At 39.6% G+C, this 21,383-nt stretch overlaps 4 protein-coding genes and 2 long non-coding RNA genes across 14 annotated transcripts in view; 4 read left to right on the top strand and 2 right to left on the bottom strand.

The window, feature by feature from the left end:
* The window catches only part of LOC135344131 (scavenger receptor cysteine-rich domain superfamily protein-like), a gene marked incomplete in the record, with an annotated part of 804,697 nt that overhangs the window by 720,378 nt on the left and 62,936 nt on the right, over positions 1–21,383 (top strand).
* Positions 1,383–4,384, top strand: LOC135344168 (scavenger receptor cysteine-rich type 1 protein M160-like). Of its 2 annotated transcripts, XM_064541310.1 has the most exons (10): positions 1,383–1,603; positions 1,662–1,820; positions 1,882–2,043; positions 2,093–2,254; positions 2,306–2,600; positions 2,714–3,053; positions 3,584–3,733; positions 3,790–3,960; positions 4,011–4,166; positions 4,214–4,384. In XM_064541310.1, exons 1-7 carry the CDS (start codon positions 1,543–1,545, stop codon positions 3,611–3,613), a joined length of 1,209 nt encoding a protein of 402 aa, XP_064397380.1. In that variant the 5' UTR covers positions 1,383–1,542; the 3' UTR covers positions 3,614–3,733; positions 3,790–3,960; positions 4,011–4,166; positions 4,214–4,384. The 2 variants fall into 2 exon arrangements, with proteins under 2 accessions (XP_064397380.1, XP_064397379.1); XM_064541309.1 differs by lacking the exons at positions 3,584–3,733; positions 3,790–3,960; positions 4,011–4,166; positions 4,214–4,384 and having other exon boundaries at positions 1,385–1,603; positions 2,714–3,540.
* LOC135344250 (uncharacterized) lies at positions 5,814–14,598 on the bottom strand. Of its 5 annotated transcripts, none has more exons than XR_010397386.1 (6): positions 13,571–14,598; positions 13,353–13,523; positions 12,080–13,296; positions 11,868–12,028; positions 10,311–11,822; positions 5,814–5,952 (listed from the first exon to the last, which is right to left on the bottom strand). It is a non-coding gene; the product is annotated as an uncharacterized LOC135344250 (long non-coding RNA). The 5 variants fall into 5 exon arrangements; XR_010397389.1 differs by having other exon boundaries at positions 12,080–12,136; positions 12,283–13,296; positions 13,353–14,598; XR_010397387.1 differs by having other exon boundaries at positions 10,311–11,424; positions 11,466–11,822; positions 13,353–14,598.
* LOC135344287 (uncharacterized) lies at positions 7,560–10,260 on the top strand (the record flags this gene model as incomplete). Its single annotated transcript, XM_064541452.1, has 4 exons — positions 7,560–7,701; positions 7,749–7,889; positions 7,960–8,431; positions 9,574–10,260. Coding segments are annotated over 4 exons (1,137 nt in total), but the record flags the coding sequence as incomplete, so codon positions are not given.
* Positions 16,214–18,076, bottom strand: LOC135344172 (neurotrypsin-like). Of its 2 annotated transcripts, none has more exons than XM_064541317.1 (6): positions 17,924–18,076; positions 17,710–17,868; positions 17,488–17,664; positions 17,285–17,437; positions 16,808–17,222; positions 16,214–16,744 (listed from the first exon to the last, which is right to left on the bottom strand). In XM_064541317.1, exons 1-6 carry the CDS (start codon positions 17,997–17,999, stop codon positions 16,552–16,554), a joined length of 1,173 nt encoding a protein of 390 aa, XP_064397387.1. In that variant the 5' UTR covers positions 18,000–18,076; the 3' UTR covers positions 16,214–16,551. The 2 variants fall into 2 exon arrangements, with proteins under 2 accessions (XP_064397387.1, XP_064397386.1); XM_064541316.1 differs by having other exon boundaries at positions 16,217–16,750.
* On the top strand, positions 18,558–21,175 carry LOC135344252 (uncharacterized). Of its 3 annotated transcripts, none has more exons than XR_010397394.1 (8): positions 18,558–18,816; positions 18,900–19,088; positions 19,141–19,250; positions 19,300–19,453; positions 19,504–19,686; positions 19,744–19,899; positions 19,950–20,432; positions 20,598–21,175. It is a non-coding gene; the product is annotated as an uncharacterized LOC135344252 (long non-coding RNA). The 3 variants fall into 3 exon arrangements; XR_010397393.1 differs by having other exon boundaries at positions 18,563–18,816; positions 19,950–20,417; XR_010397395.1 differs by having other exon boundaries at positions 18,702–18,816; positions 18,883–19,088; positions 19,950–20,417.

Genomic DNA, 21,383 nt, shown 5'->3' on the forward strand with positions numbered 1-21,383 from the left:
TAAATAGCTTCTATAATTATGCTCTGCTAGACACATACACGTAGATCTACTTCACAGGGTCAACCGTAAGACGACCATGCTTGGACTCAACCGCTGAAAATTACATATGGGAACGAACTTTTTTGAGTTTGGATGGTCGCTGGAGTACTATGTTAATTCATAACTGGTAGAATATAATTATTTACTCTACGCTGGGTTTCCCAACTGAAGGTATAAGGACAGTGAACACTCAAATCATGCAGCTAATAGTTGCCGTGTGTGTCTAATGATTATAAGGTCAGAAGCAGTTATTACTTTTGGCCATGGAACAGCCCCAATAGAATTAGTTCCTCAGGCTACACTGCGTAAACATTGCAGACTGATCTGTTGAGAGCGAAGACATACCAAGATGGTATCGGTTCAGTTATTTATAGGACAATCGATCAAACCCTTATTCAGACGTGTCCTGAACCAACTACCATCAGCGAGTCAGCCAACCACTAACATGCAGCCAGCAAACCACGACCAGCGGAACAAATCAACCAATCACTTACAGTGAACCACCAGCAAAACAAGTCCACCATTATATAATGAAAATTAATGGTGAAGCTGTCCTATTGCTGCCTTGGGAAGAGTGATTGGTCTTCTGGTGATTGTTCATAGATTTGCTGTTGGATTGTGTGTTGGAGAAACGAAGGTCACAGAAACAGTGAGCTGAATGAGTCTCCATGTGGAATGTATAGATCTATGTTTTCATTGAGTGTGGTTTATATTGTTGACAAAACAGCTAGCCAGCTGATTTAAAGGCACTGTTTGGCTTATTTTCTTTCTGGCTTTTATCCACTTTCAGTTCTAATTATGAGCATTTGTTACAAATGCAGGTAGATATATTATAATAATCCATGTCTAGTTGCTGTTTAGTATAACAAGAAGCTGCAGAAAGACATGGAGATCATCAAATTGTCATTTATTGGTAACACTCGATATTTTTTTTATCTATATACCTATAGTGCTTGTTGAACAGTAAAAATAATAATTATGTGTATAATTTATAGGCTATTCTCATCATGGAGATATTCGACTGGAAAGTGGTAATGGTCTACTGAATAGCAGTGGTGCTGTAAAAGTTTGCCATGACAGAGTGTGGAAAAATATGTGTAGAAATAATAGATGGTCAAGTGAAGAGGCGAATGTAGTCTGTGCTCAGCTTGGATAACAGCAACCATAGCATGTGTTTAAAGTTCTGTACCTTTGAGTGAAAACTGTATAGGTATACTAATTATTCGTGTTGTGGAAACACAGGTCACAGAAACAGCAAGCTGAGTGAGTCCACTGAGCGTATGTTTCCGTTGTAAATGTTTGTTGATTAATTATGAGTATTTTTATACTTTCAGTTTATCAGTTTATAATAACAATACATACATGTCAGACAGTACAATATTTCTCGTGTCTAATAGATGTCTAAATAGATCATCATGAATTGTTGTATAAAAATCACGGAATTGTGACTTTGAAATCTATAAATATAAGCAACTTAGAGATTCAACCTGACAGGATTACAAAATGATAATTCAACTCATCACAGTATCTCTTCTGTTTTTAGGAACACAAGTGTTAACACAAGGTACTAGTAGTATTTGGATACTGCATGTAACTATAGCATGTGTCTAATGTTTATACAGCTTGCTTTCATGGAGATGTTCAATTGGTAAACGGCGACAACATTAACAAAATTGTCGAGTTCTGTTATAAGGGAGAATGGAGAAGGATCTGTGTATCTGATACGTGGAGTAACGTTGAGGCCAACATTGTCTGCTCTCAACTTGGATACAACGATCAAGGTGATACTATAATAGCTTTTCTTAACAATGATATAGTCACTGTAAATTGTTGCTTATATAGGTGCTACGACCAGCGATGTTAGTATTAGTGAGAATTCACCCTATATGTTTTTAAGGTTTGTCAACTGTGATGACTCCGACGGTAATATTGATGAGTGCTACTATGAAGCTCGTGCTGGCTGTAATAAAATTAATAAACACGCAAGAGTTCAATGTTTAAGTGGTAAGCATTTCTTTAGACATTACTTAATATATATCATAGTTGTGCGCAGCTAATTGTACTGACAGTGACATTCGATTTGTGGGTGGAGCTACTGACAACGAGGGAAAAGTTGAAATATGTAACGATAGTCGTTGGATGGCAATTTGCAGCAACGGATGGACTGATCAAGATGCTGGACAGATGTACCAAAAGTTTGGATTTGCTAGCATTGGTAGGTTCATGATAATTGGCTCGTTTCACCTATCTCTACTCTTCTGTGCAGGAGCTGAAGTGCTTGTATTCAACCCACGAAGAGTACCAACCATCAACTGCACTATAAGCGATTCTGGCAACCTCTCTTGCAATGAATCATGTGATGATGGTACAACGGACCTAGGGATTCGTTGTGTCAGGCAGGAAGTTCTAAACCAAAAAATAAGTGTAGAGTCGTCATGTGGTGCTGAGTTAAGCACTACAGCACTGGGGGTATTAGTTGGTTTGTTGGTGGCTCTGCTGGTGGTCTTGTTGATTGTTTGTGGAGCAATGTGGAATCGCGTATCACAGAAACATAAACAAATGTAAGTTCATACTCTTTTACTATATGTATGTTCTACTTATGTGTTTGTCATTTCAGACAGAGCATTTTTGTCCTACGTCTATTGTACACAGTTAATATACGTTGTACATGCAGCTGTATCTCGTCAGAAACAAGCACACTCTCAACAATTCAACGGCAACTGAACAACCCAGTATATGATACAAGCATGGAACCACACAATGCATACAGCTCCAGTGGACCTACCTACGAACAAGTTGCCAATGGTAACGAACAAGACCACACCTACTCAATACTTGAATGCAATCAGAACACGAATCGTCGCTCAAATCAGCTCAATCCTATAGACGAGAAACAGAACTACCATGTAGTGGAGAGTGGAAGGTGTGAGGGTGTGGAGGGGGCGGGCTGTGACGGTGTGTACAGTGAAGCTAGTAACTACGAAGTGCCAATGTCAAGCAAAACGGACAGCAAGGTGTGGCTGTGTGAAGAGGAATACACCATTCAGTAATAATTGTTATAGATTAGAGGCTTTGCAATTTGTGTGTGTTTGTGTGTGGGTGTGTGTACACGTGTATTTTTAATGAACTGATTCTTTCCCATTGATTATTATAGATTGCTGTTGTATTGGATGGTTTAGTTGTTATGTGTCTATTATTCTAATTATTAAGAAATCATTTTGGTTCTAGTCCCTGTAATGGTTATATACATGCATGCAGTAGCATAATAATGTTATAATGCTTTAAAGTGGTTGCTGTGACCTGTATATTCCATAGCGGGTTATTTTCGTGGGCCCCGTAAATATTCGTTATTTTTTATAAAAGCAACGCAACAGGAAGTTACAGAAATATATATAACAGGCAGTTAGAAAGCGCCTCAAATAAGACTAGCTAGATCTAGTGAGATATGAACACTCTGCTACTATTGATTTCAATCCTCATTGCTCAAGGTAATTTAAAAGTGTATAACTTCTATTAGACTAGGTACAAGTTTACTCCCCCTCAGGCTGCATTGATGGAAAGGTACAGAGACTAGATGATGGTAGAGTCAATGTTTGTTCTGGTCAAGTATGGAAAACTGTGTGTGAGAAAAACTACCAATGGAGTGTTTATCAAGCTAATATTGCTTGCAGACTGCTGGGCTACAATAATAATGGTACATTTCTCAGAGTAATGTATGCTTTGCTAACATTTAATCTTTGGGTCCTACAGGGGCAAGTGTGAGACGATTATGCTTGGACTCAACCGGTATTGATGTTAGTGAGTGTCGTGGAACTCAGAATACTTTTGAAGAATGTGGAATAACTCCAAGAGATTTTAATACTTGTAGAGGTGGCTGCAGTGGTGCCCGGAGAAGACATCCTGAAATAATGTGTCTATCAGGTAAACATTTTGCTCACAACAGTTTGAGTAAATGCCGTTATGAATTGCAGCCGACTGTGCTGATGGAGAGATAAGACTGGTGGGTGGGTCCAGCATAAGAGAGGGACGAGTGGAGGTGTGTGTGGGCGGTCGCTGGGGAACTGTGCAAACAAACAATTCCCAACTGATAGAATTTGTTTGCTCTACACTGGGTTTCCCAACTGAAGGTAGGGAAAATGATGGTTGCCATGTGCGTCTAATAAATATGTTGTAGATTCAGAAGCAGTCACTACTTTTGGCCATGGAACAGCTCTGACAAGAAGCTGTGTAATAATTAATAGTACCCTCCACTGTGTGGACATTGCAGACCAGTCTGTTGATTCCAACCCAGTATACAATACAAGCATGGAACTATGATGAACAGGCAAATATATAGCTAGCCTCGATCCCAGGCCGCACTTTTTTTTTTTTTTTTTTTTTTTTTTTTTTTTTATGAAAGATTTAGCAATTAATTGCAAGGATACACAAATAGCTACAAAGCTAGGGTGAAGTGAGTCCTATAACATACGCTTTAATAGTTACAACATGTCAACTAGATGTGAATACAGATGAGACTTAAATGAACTTATACTAGTACAGTCTACTAAAGTAAAGTCCTTGTGGCTAACCAGCCTATTCCATATTGTGATTGCATGCGGAAAAAATGAGAATTTGTAAAAGGATGTTCTACATTGGTAGGGGACCAGAGTAAAATAGTTAACAGTTCTACTACTGTACGTCATATTTCTCTTGGTTGCTGGGTTGTTTGGGAAGTCAGTTAGATTGTGTAGTATTTTGAAAAGGTGGCAAAGCACCGCAGCAAGGCGCCTCAGCTGCAGAGAAGGAAGCCTGGTCAAGGTGAGTAATTCTTCACTTTTCAAATTCCATTTCTTCAGACAGACTCTCATAGCAAATCTCTGGACTTTTTCTAAATTGTTTATTTCACACTTGTGAAATGGGTTCCATACAGAGGATGCGTATTCCAGATGTGGTCTCACGAACGATGTATACAACTTTAACAGTGTTGTTGGAGAAGAATTCTCAGAGAACCTGCGATGTAGGAGACCTATCAACTTCCTTGTTTTATTACAAATCGTATTGATGTGAGTGTGCCAGCTCAAGTCAGCCGATATGGTAATTCCTAAATACTTGTAGTTAGAAACCTGCTGCAGTACATAACCATTTAGAAGTAGAGTTGGAGCCTTCAATGAGCGCGATGTTTTCTTAGAAACGGACATAAACTTACACTTGCCAAGATTAAATTCTAATAATTTAGTGTTCAAAAAATTTGAGACTTTAGAAATGTCCTTTTGAAGATTCACGTAGTCATTAGTAGATGTGATAACTCTGTATAAGGCCATGTCATCAGCAAACATATTTAGCTTACTGTCTTGAGAAATAACATCTGTGACTTGGTTTATGTACGTAATGAACAATAGTGGACCCAAAACCGAACCTTGGGGCACACCTGAGAGAACATGTAAGCTGTCTGAGTTACTGCCATCAATACCCACAAACTGTTTCCTCTCCAGTAAGTAGCTATGCACCCAGTTTAGTAAATATTTGTTAAAATTAAGTGACTGTAGATGTTTCAGAAGATTGACATGGGGGACAGTATCGAATGCCTTTTTGATATCAAAGAAAACTACGCATACTTCTTGACCTTGATCCAGGGCTCTACTCCAGTCTTCTATCACCTGTATTAGGGCTGAGATAGATGAGCGTGATGACATGAAGCCCCACTGCCTTGGAGATATAGGTGCCTGGTCGCACAGGTGTTCCTGACAAAGAGACTTAACGTGTTTCTCTAAAATTTTGCTTATTGTAGGAAGTATCGAAATTGGTCTATAGTTGCTAACATGAGCGGGGTTGCCTCCCTTCAGTACAGGAACAACTCTACACCGTGAAGGCCGGTGAAGAAGGCTAATGTATAGTCAGCTTATAGATACTAGCAGTGTGAGTTGTACAGTGAGGCTGTATTTAGGGAATAGATAGGACAGGTATAATTTAGAGTGTTTCCTTTCACCCTGCATGGTTTTACTATTACGAGTTGTGACATAGATATAGATAGATGTTATATATACATTCTTTGAGTTGAGATACCCATCAACTCTGCATGCACGTAGTATGTGTTTATGATGCAGATTGTTTGAATAGAAATAACAAAATTAATGTTGGTTGTGATTGCATCTACATAATTAGAAGGATCCAGGAAGTAGATCTAATCCATGCATTTATTATATGGGACTGCTGCATTTATTATAATTATGACGCTGCTGCATTTATATATATCAGGTAAATATACAAATGTACGTGCTGCATTTGTATATGCAACCACTTCATTTGCTATATGCATGCATATGCTGCATTTACATATGGGGCACCTGCATTTTATATATATGTATTCATTTATGATGTATACGTGCAATTTGTATTAATTTTGACACAAATGGCACCCCATCCATACTCAACGAATACAAAACTCAACACTTAAATACTAAACACCTGTTTCTAGAATGTTCTACTAACAAAACACATGATCTAAAATGTTCTAGAATGTTCTACTAGTGATTACTATAGTACTTGTGGTTTACCACATGATTAGCAATGTCCTGCAGCGAGACCGTGTCCTCACACTCCGCTTTGCAGGGTCGCCTGATTCTGGGAATTGCTCCACTCTGTATTGCACTCTATCTAGATTGTACTCACCTTGTGTCAGTTTGCTCTAGCTGTGTAGTTTGGCAAAAACGGGGATCGGTACGTTCTGACGAAAATCGAAAAATTCGGTAGTTTTTTCAAGTTATCACTGCTCGGACTGGAAGCGACTTGGCCTATCCAAGTTTTCGCTGGATAATAGGCCCATGGCCATCTGTTAGTGTGTGTAATTAGTTGAATCAGTCTTATTTTGTTTGTGCGTTACACGCCCTTTTACCTGACGCACTTTGATGTCTGACGGAGTTCGGCGACTTACTCTAGCTAAAATAATTATTGTCGTGCCATGTTTACTTGCATAAAATGTATGCATCTTATTGTATTCCTGAAGTAGTTTAAATACTGAAACCTTATGATCCAGGAAGTGAATCCAGAAAATAATAATAGTTAAGTAGAGGTCTAACTACATTTAGATTTATTTGAGTCAGTAACAAGAAGCTACAAAAATACATGGAGATCATCAATCTGTTATTTATTGTACTGGTAACACTGACAATATTTTCGGGGACTCAAAGTAAGTAGATTAATATCTATACCTATAATAGCACACTTTATAGATCTGTGCTTGTTGGACAGTCTGTAAATTTATATAATTTATAGGCTGTTCTCATGGAGATATTCGACTGGAAAGTAGTGATGCTCTACTGACTGATAGTAGTGGTGCTGTATAAGTTTGCTATAGAAACGTGTGGAAAAGTATCTGTAGACACAATGGATGGTCAAGTGAAGAGGTGAATGTAGTCTGTAATCAGCTTGGATACAGCAACCATAGTATGTGCTTAAATTGATGTATCCTTGAGTGAAAACTGTGCATTTTTATTATTATATATAGGTGCTAAACATTCGTATAAATGCCTTCCACCTAATGAAAATGGATACTTCAGAAATGTGAACTGTCTTGGCACCGAACACAACTTCTTGAATGTGGCTACGTGAATAACCCTAGTACATGTAACCAAGGTGGAGGTTGCAGTGGTTTGAGGAGAGATGCCACTGTGAGCTGCTTACTAGGTAATCTCATAAAAAATAGGTTCCAATTGTCAATTTACACCGTGTAGCAAACTGCAGTAATGGTGAAGTGCGTCTGGTGAACTCGAGAGTGGAGTCTTGTCTCAATGATCGGTGGGGAGGAGTATGCAGTGTAGGGTGGACAGAAGCAATGGCAGGTCTCCTTTGCTCCAAACTAGGATTCTTTAATGGTAAGAATAGTTACAATCATTATTCACATGCGCTGCATGTGTTGCATGTTTACTGCATGCAACTTTACAGTGGCTGTGATGACAACGCTTGACCCACAAGCATCTTCACAACTGGAGTGCACAGTATCCGACAACGAGAATGTCAGCTGTACTGCTACGAGTGATTGTGACATGGAATTGGGAGTGATGTGTCTAGAGCAAGATTTTGTTACCCGACTAGCTATAGCTATAGTGGACCAAAAAGATACTACGAACTGTGAAACAATGTCAACTAGTACGAAAGTTAGTGATCATTCGGAAAGTCAGTCAACAGTGCCGACAACTGAGAACGTTTCTCAAGGAAGTAGTCAAAACGGTACCATTGCATCTAGTGCCACAAGCGAAGTAGAACAACCCTCTAGCGAAATGTTGGGAAGCTGTCCTATTGCCTCCTTGGGAGGAGTGATTGGTCTTCTGGTGGTTGTGCTCCTAGGACTTGCTATTGGATTGACTGTAACTTGCTGTGTGTTGTGGAAACGCAGGTCACAGAAACAGCACGCTGAGTGAGTTCATTGAGCATAATTATGTTTCCATTGAGTGCATTGTTGTTTCATGAATGTTTGTTGACAAAAGTGCCAGAGGAATAATTTTATTTGAAAGCACTATTTAGCATGTTTTCTTTAAGGCATAATTATTGTATACATTGTCCACTTTCAGTTCTAATAATAAGTATTATTGCTTTTTAATAAGTGCTGACATCAGCGTTTTACATTCAAATTGCACAGGAAGCGACTCATCACCAAGTGTGCAGATATTTTTCCATATCGCACACCCGGAAGTATTATTGCACACTTGTTATTGCACACTAGGAAGTGATTCTTATTTGGAATAAAACGTTTTCAGCAAGTGAGAGAACAAGAAAAACATAGTTTACACACTTATAATCATGTTGCAATGTTTATCAGTCTCTTTTCCTGTTTTCTGATGCTCTGTATCACTTCTGTGCTCTTTTTACAGTGAAGCTGAGGGTCAGGAGGTTGTCAGTGTTCATATCTAATGCATCAAACAGGCATCAATGTTGGAAGTGGGTGCTTTGAGCAGAGTATTGCACATGTAGAAGTGTACTGCACTACCATATAAGCCTGTTCAGGCTTGTATAAAGTCGTTTTGGCTTCAAAAACGGTTGTCACACTTTTCTTCAGTTATAGCGGTGCATGTTTCCTCTTCTGCTACACTGGAGCATGATAGAAAGCAAGCACATGCTGTTTATTCTTCAGAACTATCCATTTCAAAACGGGTTGCTGGTTGTCAACGTTTTTCTTGTCTTTTTTTCTTGTCTGCTCTCTACAAAATCTTTAAGTAGCCTTCTGCAAGCTCTCTTGGTGTTCTAGAGTCTTATTTCTTTGTCTTTCTAGCTGTTTTCTTTCTCTTAAACTCGTCTTCAACTGGGAGAACTCAATTTTGTTGCTACGCGTTCTTCTGGTTGATAAAGCAACCGCATGTTGCGCATGCGCAGATTCAACCTGCATTTTGGTTGCCAAGCAATAAATGCATTATCCCATGGATACTGATGATTATCACTCGTCCGTGCCTAGTAACTGTCACTCGTGCCTTGCAGGCACTCGTGCAGTTACTGGCACAGACTCGTGATAATCTTCAGTATCCATAGGATAATATCATATGAACACGTGGCTGTTCAATGCAGGTACAATACTTCTCAAAGACAAGAGTTCTCAACAATTCAACGACAACTGAACAACCCAGTATACGATACAAGCATGGAACCACACAATGCATACAGCTCCAGTGGACCCACTTATGAACAAGTTGCCAATGGCAATCAACAAGACCACACCTACTCAATACTTGAGCGCGATGAGAACACGAATCGTCGCTCAAATCAGCTCAATCCTATAGACGAGGAGCAGAACTACTATGTGGTGGAGAGTGGAAGGTGTGAGGGTGTGGAGGGGGCGGGCTGTGATGGTGTGTACAATGAGGCTAGTAACTATGAAGTGCCAATGTCAAGCAAAACGGACAGCAAGGTGTGGCTGTGTGAAGAGGAGTACTCCACACTCAAGCATTGAGAAAACTGAATATTGTGTACTATATTTTATACTGCATCATGTGACTGTCTTATAGAGACCTTGCAATTCGTGTGTGTCTATTTTTTCTTATTAAAATCAGTGTTTTAGTTAGATATTAGTGACTCAGAATTTCTATTCTCTCCTTTGATTATACTTTATTACAGTCTCAATGATGTGAGGTAACTACTAATGTGAGTTGTGGTTTGAGTGATGTAATGTGTGTCCAAATAAATCTTATTAGTTCTGATTCTCAATCAACATATAAAATGTACAGTCTAAATGGAATTCAGTTCCTAGGTACTATGAGATTAGCGCACATATACACAGTTATAATTTAGTAGCCCTGGTAGATCACCTGATTTCCTGCATGCCCTTCTCCACTCCATTAACACAGACCTGAAACACTCCAGGCAGTTACCCAGTCCTCTGGTCCACTCTGCATATATATACGGACATCACCATGGATACAAGCCGTACCTATACAATGGTAGCAAAATGTAATCGAGCTTTTGGATTATGTACAACAGTTTTTTGACTGAAAAAAAGCGTTTTACAATAAGTTCTTGAGTACAGTGACTGCATAGCCAATGGAGCTTATTCTGTACACAGCAAGTGATACTAGTGTTCAGTCCCTGAAAACAAAAACATATTCTAAGAATTCTAACAGTTGCTCAATAGCCCTAGAGATAACTTTCAAGAAGACCCAGTATTCATTAATTCTTTGATTGTTTTCACCTCATGATTCAACTGTGAATTGTGATTACTGTTGTACAATCAGTGTTATGATGCATACACAAAGGTATAATTATGTATTAACTATGTAGCTACTATGATGACAGACTGCAAGTGTGTCTCTACACACTATAGCTATATATAACTGTAGTTGCAAGGCTCATTCTCCCCCAGCATTATTCCTTTTCTTCTTATTGACAGCTACGTACATATGAACCTCTGTATTGAAGAACTCATCTACTTCACTCTTACTGGCCTCAACCTTCACTGGTGGTGGGTTGGCTGGTTTCAGTTTCTGTTTTTTGTGATCAATGACATCATAGTCACCAATTCCTTCATCGCTTGTAGTCACAGTATTGTAGTTAGGACCTAGTGAACTGTAGCTCGGTTCTATAGGAGCTGTGTCAGTGTAGCTCTCATTCACTTGTATTAAAACTCTGCATGTTATAGCATATAATTATAGGATGCAAAGTTAGCTTTGTTTTGTTGGAATTAAGCGCCTTTTCCTACAATCCACCCACGCAATAACTGTCCCTACTTCCAGTATAGCACCAAAAGTCCAATCACTGATCCTAGTGCACTGGTAGCTATTGTATCACTGAACGATGGACACTCAACGGCTAAACCTCGAACACATAACCCACTGTCAGTGATGTTCCCACAGCTCAACCTATTGTTGGTATCGACGTTACAGTTAATTTGTGGGCCAGTTGTATTCATTTCCTTCGCTGCTGCTCCTACAAAAATTGTTTTAATTTGCTGTGAATAAGTTTCTTACCTTGGCTTGGAAATCCTAGCTGAGAGCAAACATGTCCAGCTAGTGCTTGGTTGTAGCATATTGTACCCCATCGCTTGTTCTGACACACCTCCACTTGTCCTTGTTTTATGTTGGACCCACCCACCAGTCTTAGGGCTCCATCAGCACAGTTAGCTTAGTTTATGATTAGACTAAAAATCACGTTACCTGGAATGTATTTTACCCATCCTTGTCTGTTTTTTTCACTCAAATGACAGTGTTCCAATGTATTTGTTGGCTTACACTCTGCTAATGTATTCTCCCCACCAGCACAAGATTGGTTGAACATGAAGAACTTTCCCATAATGTCACCAAAGCCAATCATCCCTTTTATGGCTCCTGAAATAATAATTATATTACCGTATAGTGTGCTCTGTAGCATACCTTGGTCACTGTAGCCTATAGCTGTCTGCATACAACATTCGCTTCAACACGCGACCACGATCTAGTACACAGAGTCCTCCAAATACTATCGATGCAGTACTGAACGTAGCTTCTATTGTCCGTTGTGTTATGTGACAGTTGAACATGTCCACTATTACAGCCTGCATGCCATGTTTCTGTATATCAGTCTCTATTATAGTGCATGTACTCACTTTGTGCTATTGCAGAGAGTTGTCCAACTAAAGCAATAGTGACTAGACCTAGTAGTGCTGAGATAATATTCGCCATGACTAATATTCAAGCTATAATTATACTCTTGCATGTGAATGTAAGCAGTAATTTTTAAGTATAGTCTACATGTACTGTGCACAAGCTATATAATGCTGCAAGTTGTTAATTTAGTAGTAATAATTACTTTCATGTGTTGCATTTGTCCGTCTTTTGTTGTCATAGTTAACCCACAAACACAACAGTTCTCTAAACTGAGTAGGCGTTGAATGAAAGTGAATGACTTGTAGACACAAGGTTTCTTATTCTCCATTTTAGCTGGACAGTATATACTAGGCAGTGTTCTATCACGCCTCGAAGAACGTACGACTCATTCCTCTGCCTGTGGAACTGCATGCACTATTATATAGTTAGCATAAAATATAGGTGGGCAATAACTGATTTACACATTAGCTGCCGTTAGTGTTTCTCCTTCTAGCAATAGCACAACCAATTAGAGTAGGACCACTAGAACACCAATAACTGCTCCCGGTGCCACTGCAAATAGTGCTATCACAATGTTTAGTCGAGCCTGTGAATATTGTACAAATCCACTCTGAGACACTGCTCAATAATACGAAACAATTAAAATTGCTGGTCTGGTTTCTTCTAGTTCATTGGAACTGGGTACAAGTGCTCGGGCTGGAAGTGACTTGGCCCATCCAAGTTTTCACTGGATAGTAGTCCCATGGCCATCTGTTAGTGTGTGTAATTAGTTTTAATCAGTCTTGTTTTGTTTTCAGGGTGGCACCATCATCTGTCACTGTACAGTTGGCTTTTGGGTCAATAGAAGAGTTAGTACTATCCTAACATTTTGCATACAGTGCCTGCCAGCACTTCATTGTAACTGATGGATGCCCAATATCCCTGCATACAGACGTCCACTCGTCCCTCTCTGTTAGTGGAACCACCCACCAGTCTTATGTCTCCACCGTTACAGTTGGCTGTATAATTATCTCATGCAGTATTAACTTTGATTTGCAAAAGTTAATGCTCTTACCTGGTTGATATCTTACCCATCCTGCACTCTTATTACATGTGCTGGTATGAATATTGCACTCTCCTATGTTACTTTCCTCTCCAGTACATCTGCCACTAAACATAAAGTAGGCTAGTGGTTGATCAGCTGCTGTTAGCATTGTACCACCTCCTATGTTAGCTCCTGAAGATGGTGATGGACTAATTCAAGGACATGTACAACAAACAGAACAAACGTACCTTGGTCGCTGAGTCCCAGTTAACTGCACACAACATTGGCCTCCACTCTCATCCAGCTTCCACCACCAGTACACAGCCAATGCCATTCTCCATCATGGCAGTACTGTACATACTTTTCTTTCAGAAGGAAATATCCTGCTACTGATAGCTTTACAGCTCCATTATTACACACTGCACAATCATAGAGCATAAAATTACTTTATTACTGAAGCACTTACTTTGCCCGTCCGTGACTATTTGTCCAACTAGGACAATAGTGAGTAATACCAAGCAGATACTAGCCATGAGTATTCTGATACACTTGTGAATGCTAGCAGATCTATTAAGTACTGCGAAGAGGCTAACACTTGTCGACTTTATTATATAGTTACGTAGTAATACTTTCATGTGTTGCATTTGCCCGTCTTTTGTTGTCATAGTTAACTCACAAACACAACAGTTTTTTGAACTGAGTAGGCGTTGAATGAAAGTGAATGACTTGTAGATACAAGGTTTCTTATTTCTCTTATGGTGGTGTTTACTTTATCTCATACCCCAATATATATTGTGTACTGAGGGCTATACATTGTGAGTGGTGTGTGTACTGTGTGTTACACTGCAGAGTGTTCTGAACAATTTTGCATGTGCAATAAATAATTGGTAAAAGTTCTACTCTTGGTAATGGACAACCACAATGACAATTACCGTATAGCGGGTTATTTTCATATGGTGGAAATGTTTGTATTTTTCATCTTATCAGTGGAGCACCTCCGAAAAATAAAATTGCAACATTTTTTTGGCACAATAGGTTCAACGTCACTATCCTGAGCTGTACGAAAATGAAAAAAGGGCAGTTTGTACGAAATTTTGCACCGAAATTACCTACTATACGGTAACATTTGTACAGTTTTCAGAGTATAGGCATGATATGACTGCATGTAGTCAGTCATCACTAGATCCATTAGCCATTAAAGTGACAAACAACAGCAGTTGCAATTTCATTCTTCGTGGACATACAATGAATCTTTGAATACAGTGACTGCATGCAGAGCCAATATGTACACATGCGGCCTGATTGTATAATGTATATACACAGCAAGCGATCTGTTTGTAGTGTTCAGTCCCTGAAAACACAATAACACATTCTAGGTATTCTAACAGTTGCTCAATAGCCCCACAGATAACTTTCAAGAAGACCCAGTATTCATTACAGTATATATTCCTTACCTTTGTGACTCAAAGATTCATTATGATTGATTGATTATTTTCACCTCACGATTCAACTGTGCATTTCTGGGTTTCAAGTTGGGTCAGAATCTCTTCGTCACTATGTACCACAAACCACCACCTTTCCTTGTTACTTTTAGTTGTGTTAGATTTTCGCTTAAGTTTCATCTTAGAGGCTTCAATGCTAGTGAGTTGCACTAACGTGTTAGTGATTGATTTATTGGTAGCTGATCTCAAAGTTCCCCAGATACGTCTTGCACCTTCAACCATAACTCTATTTCTGTTTCCTTTTGACACATTTAATTCCGTGAGTTTCAGTTCAATAGGTTTTGGAGGTATATTCTTGTTGGGTCTAAAGACTACTTTCTTTTCGATAGGGTGGGGCTGTGACAGTACAACTTCTGCGTACGAACTAGGCTGGGTTTCAACTTGTGTACAGAGGTTTTGAAGATCATTTCTGAGAGAGGCAATAGCCTCCATGGCCGGTGCAGGGTCACACAAATTCTTTTCTTCAAGCAGCAAAGCCTTGACATTTGACAATTCATTCTTGAGAGTTTCTATCTCTCCCTGGAGATTGCTTACAATGGTAGAGTGCATCTTTTGGGTGCAGGTGAGACAAACAAAGGTAGAGGAGCTTTCTATTATCCTTTTATGACAAGTGACTGTAACTCCAGCACAGTATCTGTGTAGTTGCTTCTGGCACACACCATCACAAGTTAAGCTGTTTTCCCCATCTTTGATAGCACAACAGCAAAGGTCACATGTGGCAGAGGACTTTTCCCCAGTCTTTCTTTTTGTTCTCTTTGATACACTAGCCACTGGTACACTAGCCATTGCTACACTCTACACAGCTAAGTGCTAAGTGCTAACTCCTTAGTAGCCTTCTTAGTATTCACAGAGAACCTACTTTAAAATCAGTTCTCTTAGCAGTCCACAAAATGCTTAGCTACTTCACTACATGTATTACTGGTATGAATTCTGCACTCTCCAATGTTACTTTCCCCTCCAGGATGTGTCACCAAACATAAAGTAGGGTGGATTAGCTGTTGGTGTTGTATCACCTCCTTTCTTGGCTCCTGGTGATTGTAATTATAATTCAATGACATGTATAATTTATATCCCATATCTTGGCCGCTGAGTCCCAGTTGTCTACACACAACATTGGCCTCCACTCTTGACCATGTTCCACCACCAGTACACAGGGAATGCCACTCTCCATCATGGCAGAACTGTATATACTTTTCATTCGGAAATAAACCTCCTTCCTCAGATAGCTTTACAGCTCCATTATTGCACACTGCACAATCAAAAAATTATTATATACAAATCATTACTGAAGCAGCACTTACCTTGCCGGTCCGCGAGTATTTGTCCAAGCAGGACAATAGTGAGTAATACCAAGCAGATACTAGCCATGACTATATATTCTCGATACAAATGAATTCAAGCAGATTTATTAGGTACTGTGCAAAGGCTATATAATGCATGACGTTGACATTAATTTGTAGTATGCTTGTCTGTCTTATGTTGTCATAGTCCACCCACCCACCCACAAGCATAAACAGCGGTCTAAACTGAGTAGGTTGATAGCCTTGTAGACACAAGGTTTCTTGTTCCCTTTTATGGTAATGGTTAGCCTGCATGTTTGTTTACTTTAAGTCACATCCTCTCTCGTGCCCTGAGGGCATATAACTCTGATAACAAAGTGTGTATAATTATTGTACTGTGTGCTGACTGTAGCTAGTAGAAAAGTGCAATATTAGTATACTGTTCTTAAAAACTTATATAAATTATGTTAAATTGCTAATGTGCTAATGGTCCATTTGTATGAGATCTAACATCATATACTGTAGTAATCATTCTGAAACATAGTTAGGACATGGTAATGCAACCTGATTGTTATTGTATACTGCATGCTTAGTTTTGTATTCTGTAATATTATGCGTCTCTGCACACTAGCTATGACTGCATGTTACTCTGAACCTCTCTTTCCTTAATTACTGGCTTCTACCGTCACTGGTGGTGGATTGGATATCTGGAGTGCTCTCGGCTTGGGCTTGAAATTATCAATGACGTCATAGTCACCAACTGCTTCATCAATTGTGGTCACAGTATCGTAGTTAGGATCTTGTGAGCTGACATTCAGGAATGTCCCATTGTAACTCTCATTCACTTTTGTTAGAATTCTGTTACTGAGCAAAAAATTATAGCACCTCCATGCATGTAATTGAGTATAATAATTATTATACCTTTGTTTTGTTGGACTTGAGTTCCTTTTCTTTGTGACAGTGCAAGCCACCCACGCAATAACTGTCCCTACTTCTAGTAGTACAAGAAGTCCAATCACTGCTCCTAGTGCACTGGTGATTGGGCTTCTTGGATGCATGGTTGTATTCTGTGCAGCACTGGTTGAGATACTACTGCTTGGGATTGTTGGATCACTGCTGTTGGTGGTAGTTTGATCTTCGATTATGTCAGAGGGTGCCATGCATAATGTTGATGAGTTAGGACATGTCTCACAGAACGATGGACACTCAACGGCTAAACCTCGAGCACATACATGTAACCCACTGTCAGTGATGTTCCCACAGCTCAATCTATTGTTGGTATCCATGGTGCAACTAACTTGTGGGCTTGTTGTGCTGATTACGTTTGACACTGCTGCTGTGAAACGTATAGTTTACGTATGTAAATGTTTGCTTGACCTGATCATACTCAGTTCTTACCTTGGCTTGGAAATCCTAGCTGAGAGCAAACATGTCCAGCTAGTGCTTGGTTGTAGCACATTGTACCCCATCTCTTGTTCTGACACACCTCCACTCGTCCTTGTCTTATGTTGAATCCACCCACCAGTCGAAGAGATCCATCAGTGCAGTTGGCTAGTTTTATAGACTTAGTTGATAAGAAAAACAACTAAAAATCACGTTACCTGGAATGCATTTTACCCATCCTTGTCTGTTGTTTTCACTCGTGCGACAGTTTTCCAATGTGTTTGTTGGTTTACACTCTGCTAATGTATTCTCCCCACCAGCACACGATGATTGACTGAACATGAAGAACTTTCCCATATGAATGTCACCAAAGGCAGTCACCCCTTTTATGGCTCCTGAAATAATAATTATATTACCGTATAGTGTGCTCTGTAGCATACCTTGGTCACTGTAGCCTAGCTGTCTGCATACAACATTCGCTTCAACACGCAACCACGATCTAGTACACAGAGTCCTCCAAATACTATCAATGCAGTACTGAACGTAGCTTCTATTGTCCGTTGTGTTATGTGATAGTTGAACATGTCCACTATTACAGCCTGCATGCCATGTTTCTGTATATCAGTCTCTATTATATATAGTGCATGTACTCACTTTGTGCTATTGCAGAGAGTTGTCCAACTAAAGCAATAGTGACTACACCTAGTAGTGCTGAGATAATATTCGCCATGACTAATTCAAGCTATAATGATACTCTTGTGAATGTAAGCAGTAATTTTTAAGTATAGTCTACATGTACTGTGCACAAGCTATAATAATGCTGCAAGTTGTTAATTTAGTAGTAATAATTACTTTCATGTGTTGCATTTGTCCGTCTTTTGTTGTCATAGTTCACCCACAAACATAACAGTTCTCTGAACTGATAGGCATTGAATGAAAGTGAATGACTTGTAGACACAAGGTTTCTTATTCTCCATTTTAGCTGGACAGTATATACTAGGTAGTGTTTTATCACGCCTCGAAGAACGTATATACGATTCATTCCTCTGCCTGTGGAGCTGCATGATTATTATAGTTAGCATACAATAAACTAAAAGGTGGGCAATAACTGATTTACACATTAGCTGCCATTAGTGTTTCTCCTCCTAGCAACAATACCATGCACAACCAATCAGAGTGATTATTTGTAGGACCACTAGAACACCAATAACTGCTCCCAATGCCACTGTAATAGTGCTGGTATGATGGTTAGTCGAGCCTGTGAATAATGTACAAATATCCACCGTGACTCGACACTGCTCAATAATAATTATAAGGCTGCACACATTTATATCCTCACATAAATACAGTACATGTACTGAAACTGTAACATGCTCAAAAATAACTGTCAGTCCAACACATACAATTCAAGGACTGCTTTCATTATAACATAATTACGGCAATAGAACTTGCAATAAACATAACAAGTCTACTAATACAAGCAATTCCTGGACACTCTTTTGATCTGTTAACAACTACTAGCAGTAACTTAGCTGGATTTATGTGTGGTAAGAAATTACAGTCATGATGTCTAGCTATAATTATGAGGCAAGCTGTCTATACATACAATGCAGGTTATATCTTTATACAGGTTGTTCGAATGGTAATGTTCGATTCAGAGACCAACCACTTGAAATGGATGACTCAGTAAAAGGAGTAGTGCAGTTTTGTGGCAATGGAGAGTGGAAAACTTTGTGTGCCAGTAGTAATTGGTTAACAACATTTTCATCCAATGCTGCTCCATATGTGGTTTGTCGACAACTAGGCTATTCTGAAAGAGGTATAATTATACCTAGCATGCTAACTGTTTATGTGTGCATGCATATATACAGGAGCTACAAGGGGATTCAATCTGTTCATCTCTACCAACATCACCTCATTTCAGATATGAACACTCTAATATTGATTGCAATCCTCCTTGTTGCTTCGAAAGCTGTTCAAGGTAAATTCTTGTATATACTTCTATGAAGTTTACAAGTTTACTCCCTCAGGCTGCATCAATGGAAACGTACAGAGACTAGATGATGGTAGAGTCAATGTTTGCTTTGGTCAAGAATGGAAAACTGCATGTGTGTGAGAAAGGCTACCAATGGTGTGCTTATCAAGCTAACATTGCATGCAGACTGCTGGGCTACAATAATAATGGTACATTTCTCAGTATAATGTATGCTTTGCTAATTCTTTGTGTCCCACAGGGGCAAGTGTGGAACGATCATGCTTTGTCTCAACCGGTTTGAATTACATTGATGTTAGTAAGTGTAGTGGAACAGAGAATACTTTTGAAGAATGTGGAATCAACCAAAGAGATTTTGGTGATTGTAGAGATGGTGGCTGCAGTGGTACCGAGAAAAGTCATCCTGAAATAATGTGTCTATTAGGTAAATATTTTGCTCACAAAATTAACAGTTGAGTATAATAATGCTTATGAATCGCAGCCGACTGCACTAATGAAACCATAAGACTGGTGGGTGGGTCCAACATAAGAGAGGGACGAGTGGAGGTGTGTGTGGGCGGTCGCTGGGGAACTGTTCAAAACAATAATTCCCAACTGGTAGAATTTGTTTGCTCTACACTGGGTTTCCCAACTGAGGGTAGGGACAGTGATGGTTGCCATGTGCGTCTAATAATTAATATGTTATAGGTTCAGAAGCAGTCACTACTTTTGGCCATAGAACAGCTCTGACAAGAAGCTGTGTAATAATAAATAGTGCCCTCCACTGCGTAGACATTACAGACCAGTCTGTTGATTCCATGGATCTTGGTGTTGTGTGCAAGACATACCAAGATGTTATTGGTTCAGTTATTAATAGGACAATCGATCAAACCCTTCAGACGTGTCCTGAACCAACTACCACCAGCGTAACAGCCAGCCAACAGCCAGCCAATCATGACCGGTGGAACAAATCACCCAACCACTAACAGCCAGCCAGCCACCACCAGTGAAGTAGACCAATCCACATTAGCTAAAGAAATGGGCGGAAGTTGTCCTGTTGCAGCCTTAGGAGGATTGATTGGTCTTCTGGTTGGTCGTGCTCCTAGGACTTGCTATTGGATTGACTGTAACTTGTTGTGTGTTGTGGAAACGCAGGTCACAGAAACAGCAAGCTGAGTGAGTTCACTGAGGGTATGTGTTCCATTGAGTGTGTTGTTGTTTCATGAGTGTTTGTTTATAAAAGAGCTGCTGAATAAGTTTATTTAATCTTCAACTTATTTTTGTTCAGGTGTATTGCGTACATTGTTCACTTTCAGTTCTAATAATAAGTATGAACACCTGACCGTATCAATCCAGGTGCAACATTTCTCAAAGGCAAGAGCTCTCAACAATTCAACGACAACTAAACAACCCAGTATACGATACAAGCATGAAACCACACAATGCATACAGCTCCAGTGGACCTACCTACGAACAAGTTGCCAATGGCAATAAACAAGACCACACCTACTCAATACTTGAGCGCGATAAGAACACGAATTGTCGCTCAAATCAGCTCAATGCTATAGACGAGGAGCAGAACTACCATGTGGTGGAGAGTGGAAGGTGCGAGGGTGTGGAGGGGGCGGGCTGTGACAGTGTGTACAGTGAAGCTAGTAACTACGAAGTGCCAATGTCAAGCAAAACGGACAGCAAGGTGTGGCTGTGTGAAGAGGATTACTCCACACTCAAGCATTGAGAAAACTGTATATTGTGTATTATATTTTATACTGCATCATGTGACTCAAAACTTCGGTCTTATAGAGACCTTGCAATTCTTGTGCATTTTCATTTATAATTTTAGTAATCAGTTAGATTCTCTTGATCACGTGTCTCAGTGATTTAAGGTAGCTACTAATGTGAGCTGCTTGTTGTTGGAGTGATCGATGTACTGTGTGTCCAAATAAATCTTATTGGTTCTGATTCTCAATCAATGTACAAAATGTACAGTCTAAATGGTTTTCTTGGAATTCAGTTCCTGGCACTATACGTAAGCGCACACGTACACAGGTATAATTTAGTAGCCCTGGTAGATCACCTGATCTCCTGCATGCCCTTCTCCACACTCCTCAGACCTGAAACACTCCAGGCAGTTATATACCC

This window comes from Halichondria panicea, chromosome 11 (assembly GCF_963675165.1).
Source record: "Halichondria panicea chromosome 11, odHalPani1.1, whole genome shotgun sequence".
NCBI classification, from domain to species: Eukaryota; Metazoa; Porifera; class Demospongiae; order Suberitida; family Halichondriidae; genus Halichondria; species Halichondria panicea.

Coding starts and splice junctions, on each gene's coding strand:
- LOC135344168 (XM_064541309.1), top strand. CDS start 1,543: ATGATAATTCAACTCATCACAGTATCTCTTCTGTTTTTAGGAACACAA. Junction 1,821..1,881: donor ACTTGGATACAACGATCAAG/GTGATACTATAA, acceptor TTGCTTATATAG/GTGCTACGACCAGCGATGTT. Junction 2,255..2,305: donor GTTTGGATTTGCTAGCATTG/GTAGGTTCATGA, acceptor TCTTCTGTGCAG/GAGCTGAAGTGCTTGTATTC.
- LOC135344172 (XM_064541316.1), bottom strand. CDS start 17,999: ATGGCGAATATTATCTCAGCACTACTAGGTGTAGTCACTATTGCTTTA. Junction 17,869..17,923: donor ACTCTCTGCAATAGCACAAA/GTGAGTACATGC, acceptor CATGGCATGCAG/GCTGTAATAGTGGACATGTT. Junction 16,751..16,807: donor TCAAGTCCAACAAAACAAAG/GTATAATAATTA, acceptor TTTTTTGCTCAG/TAACAGAATTCTAACAAAAG.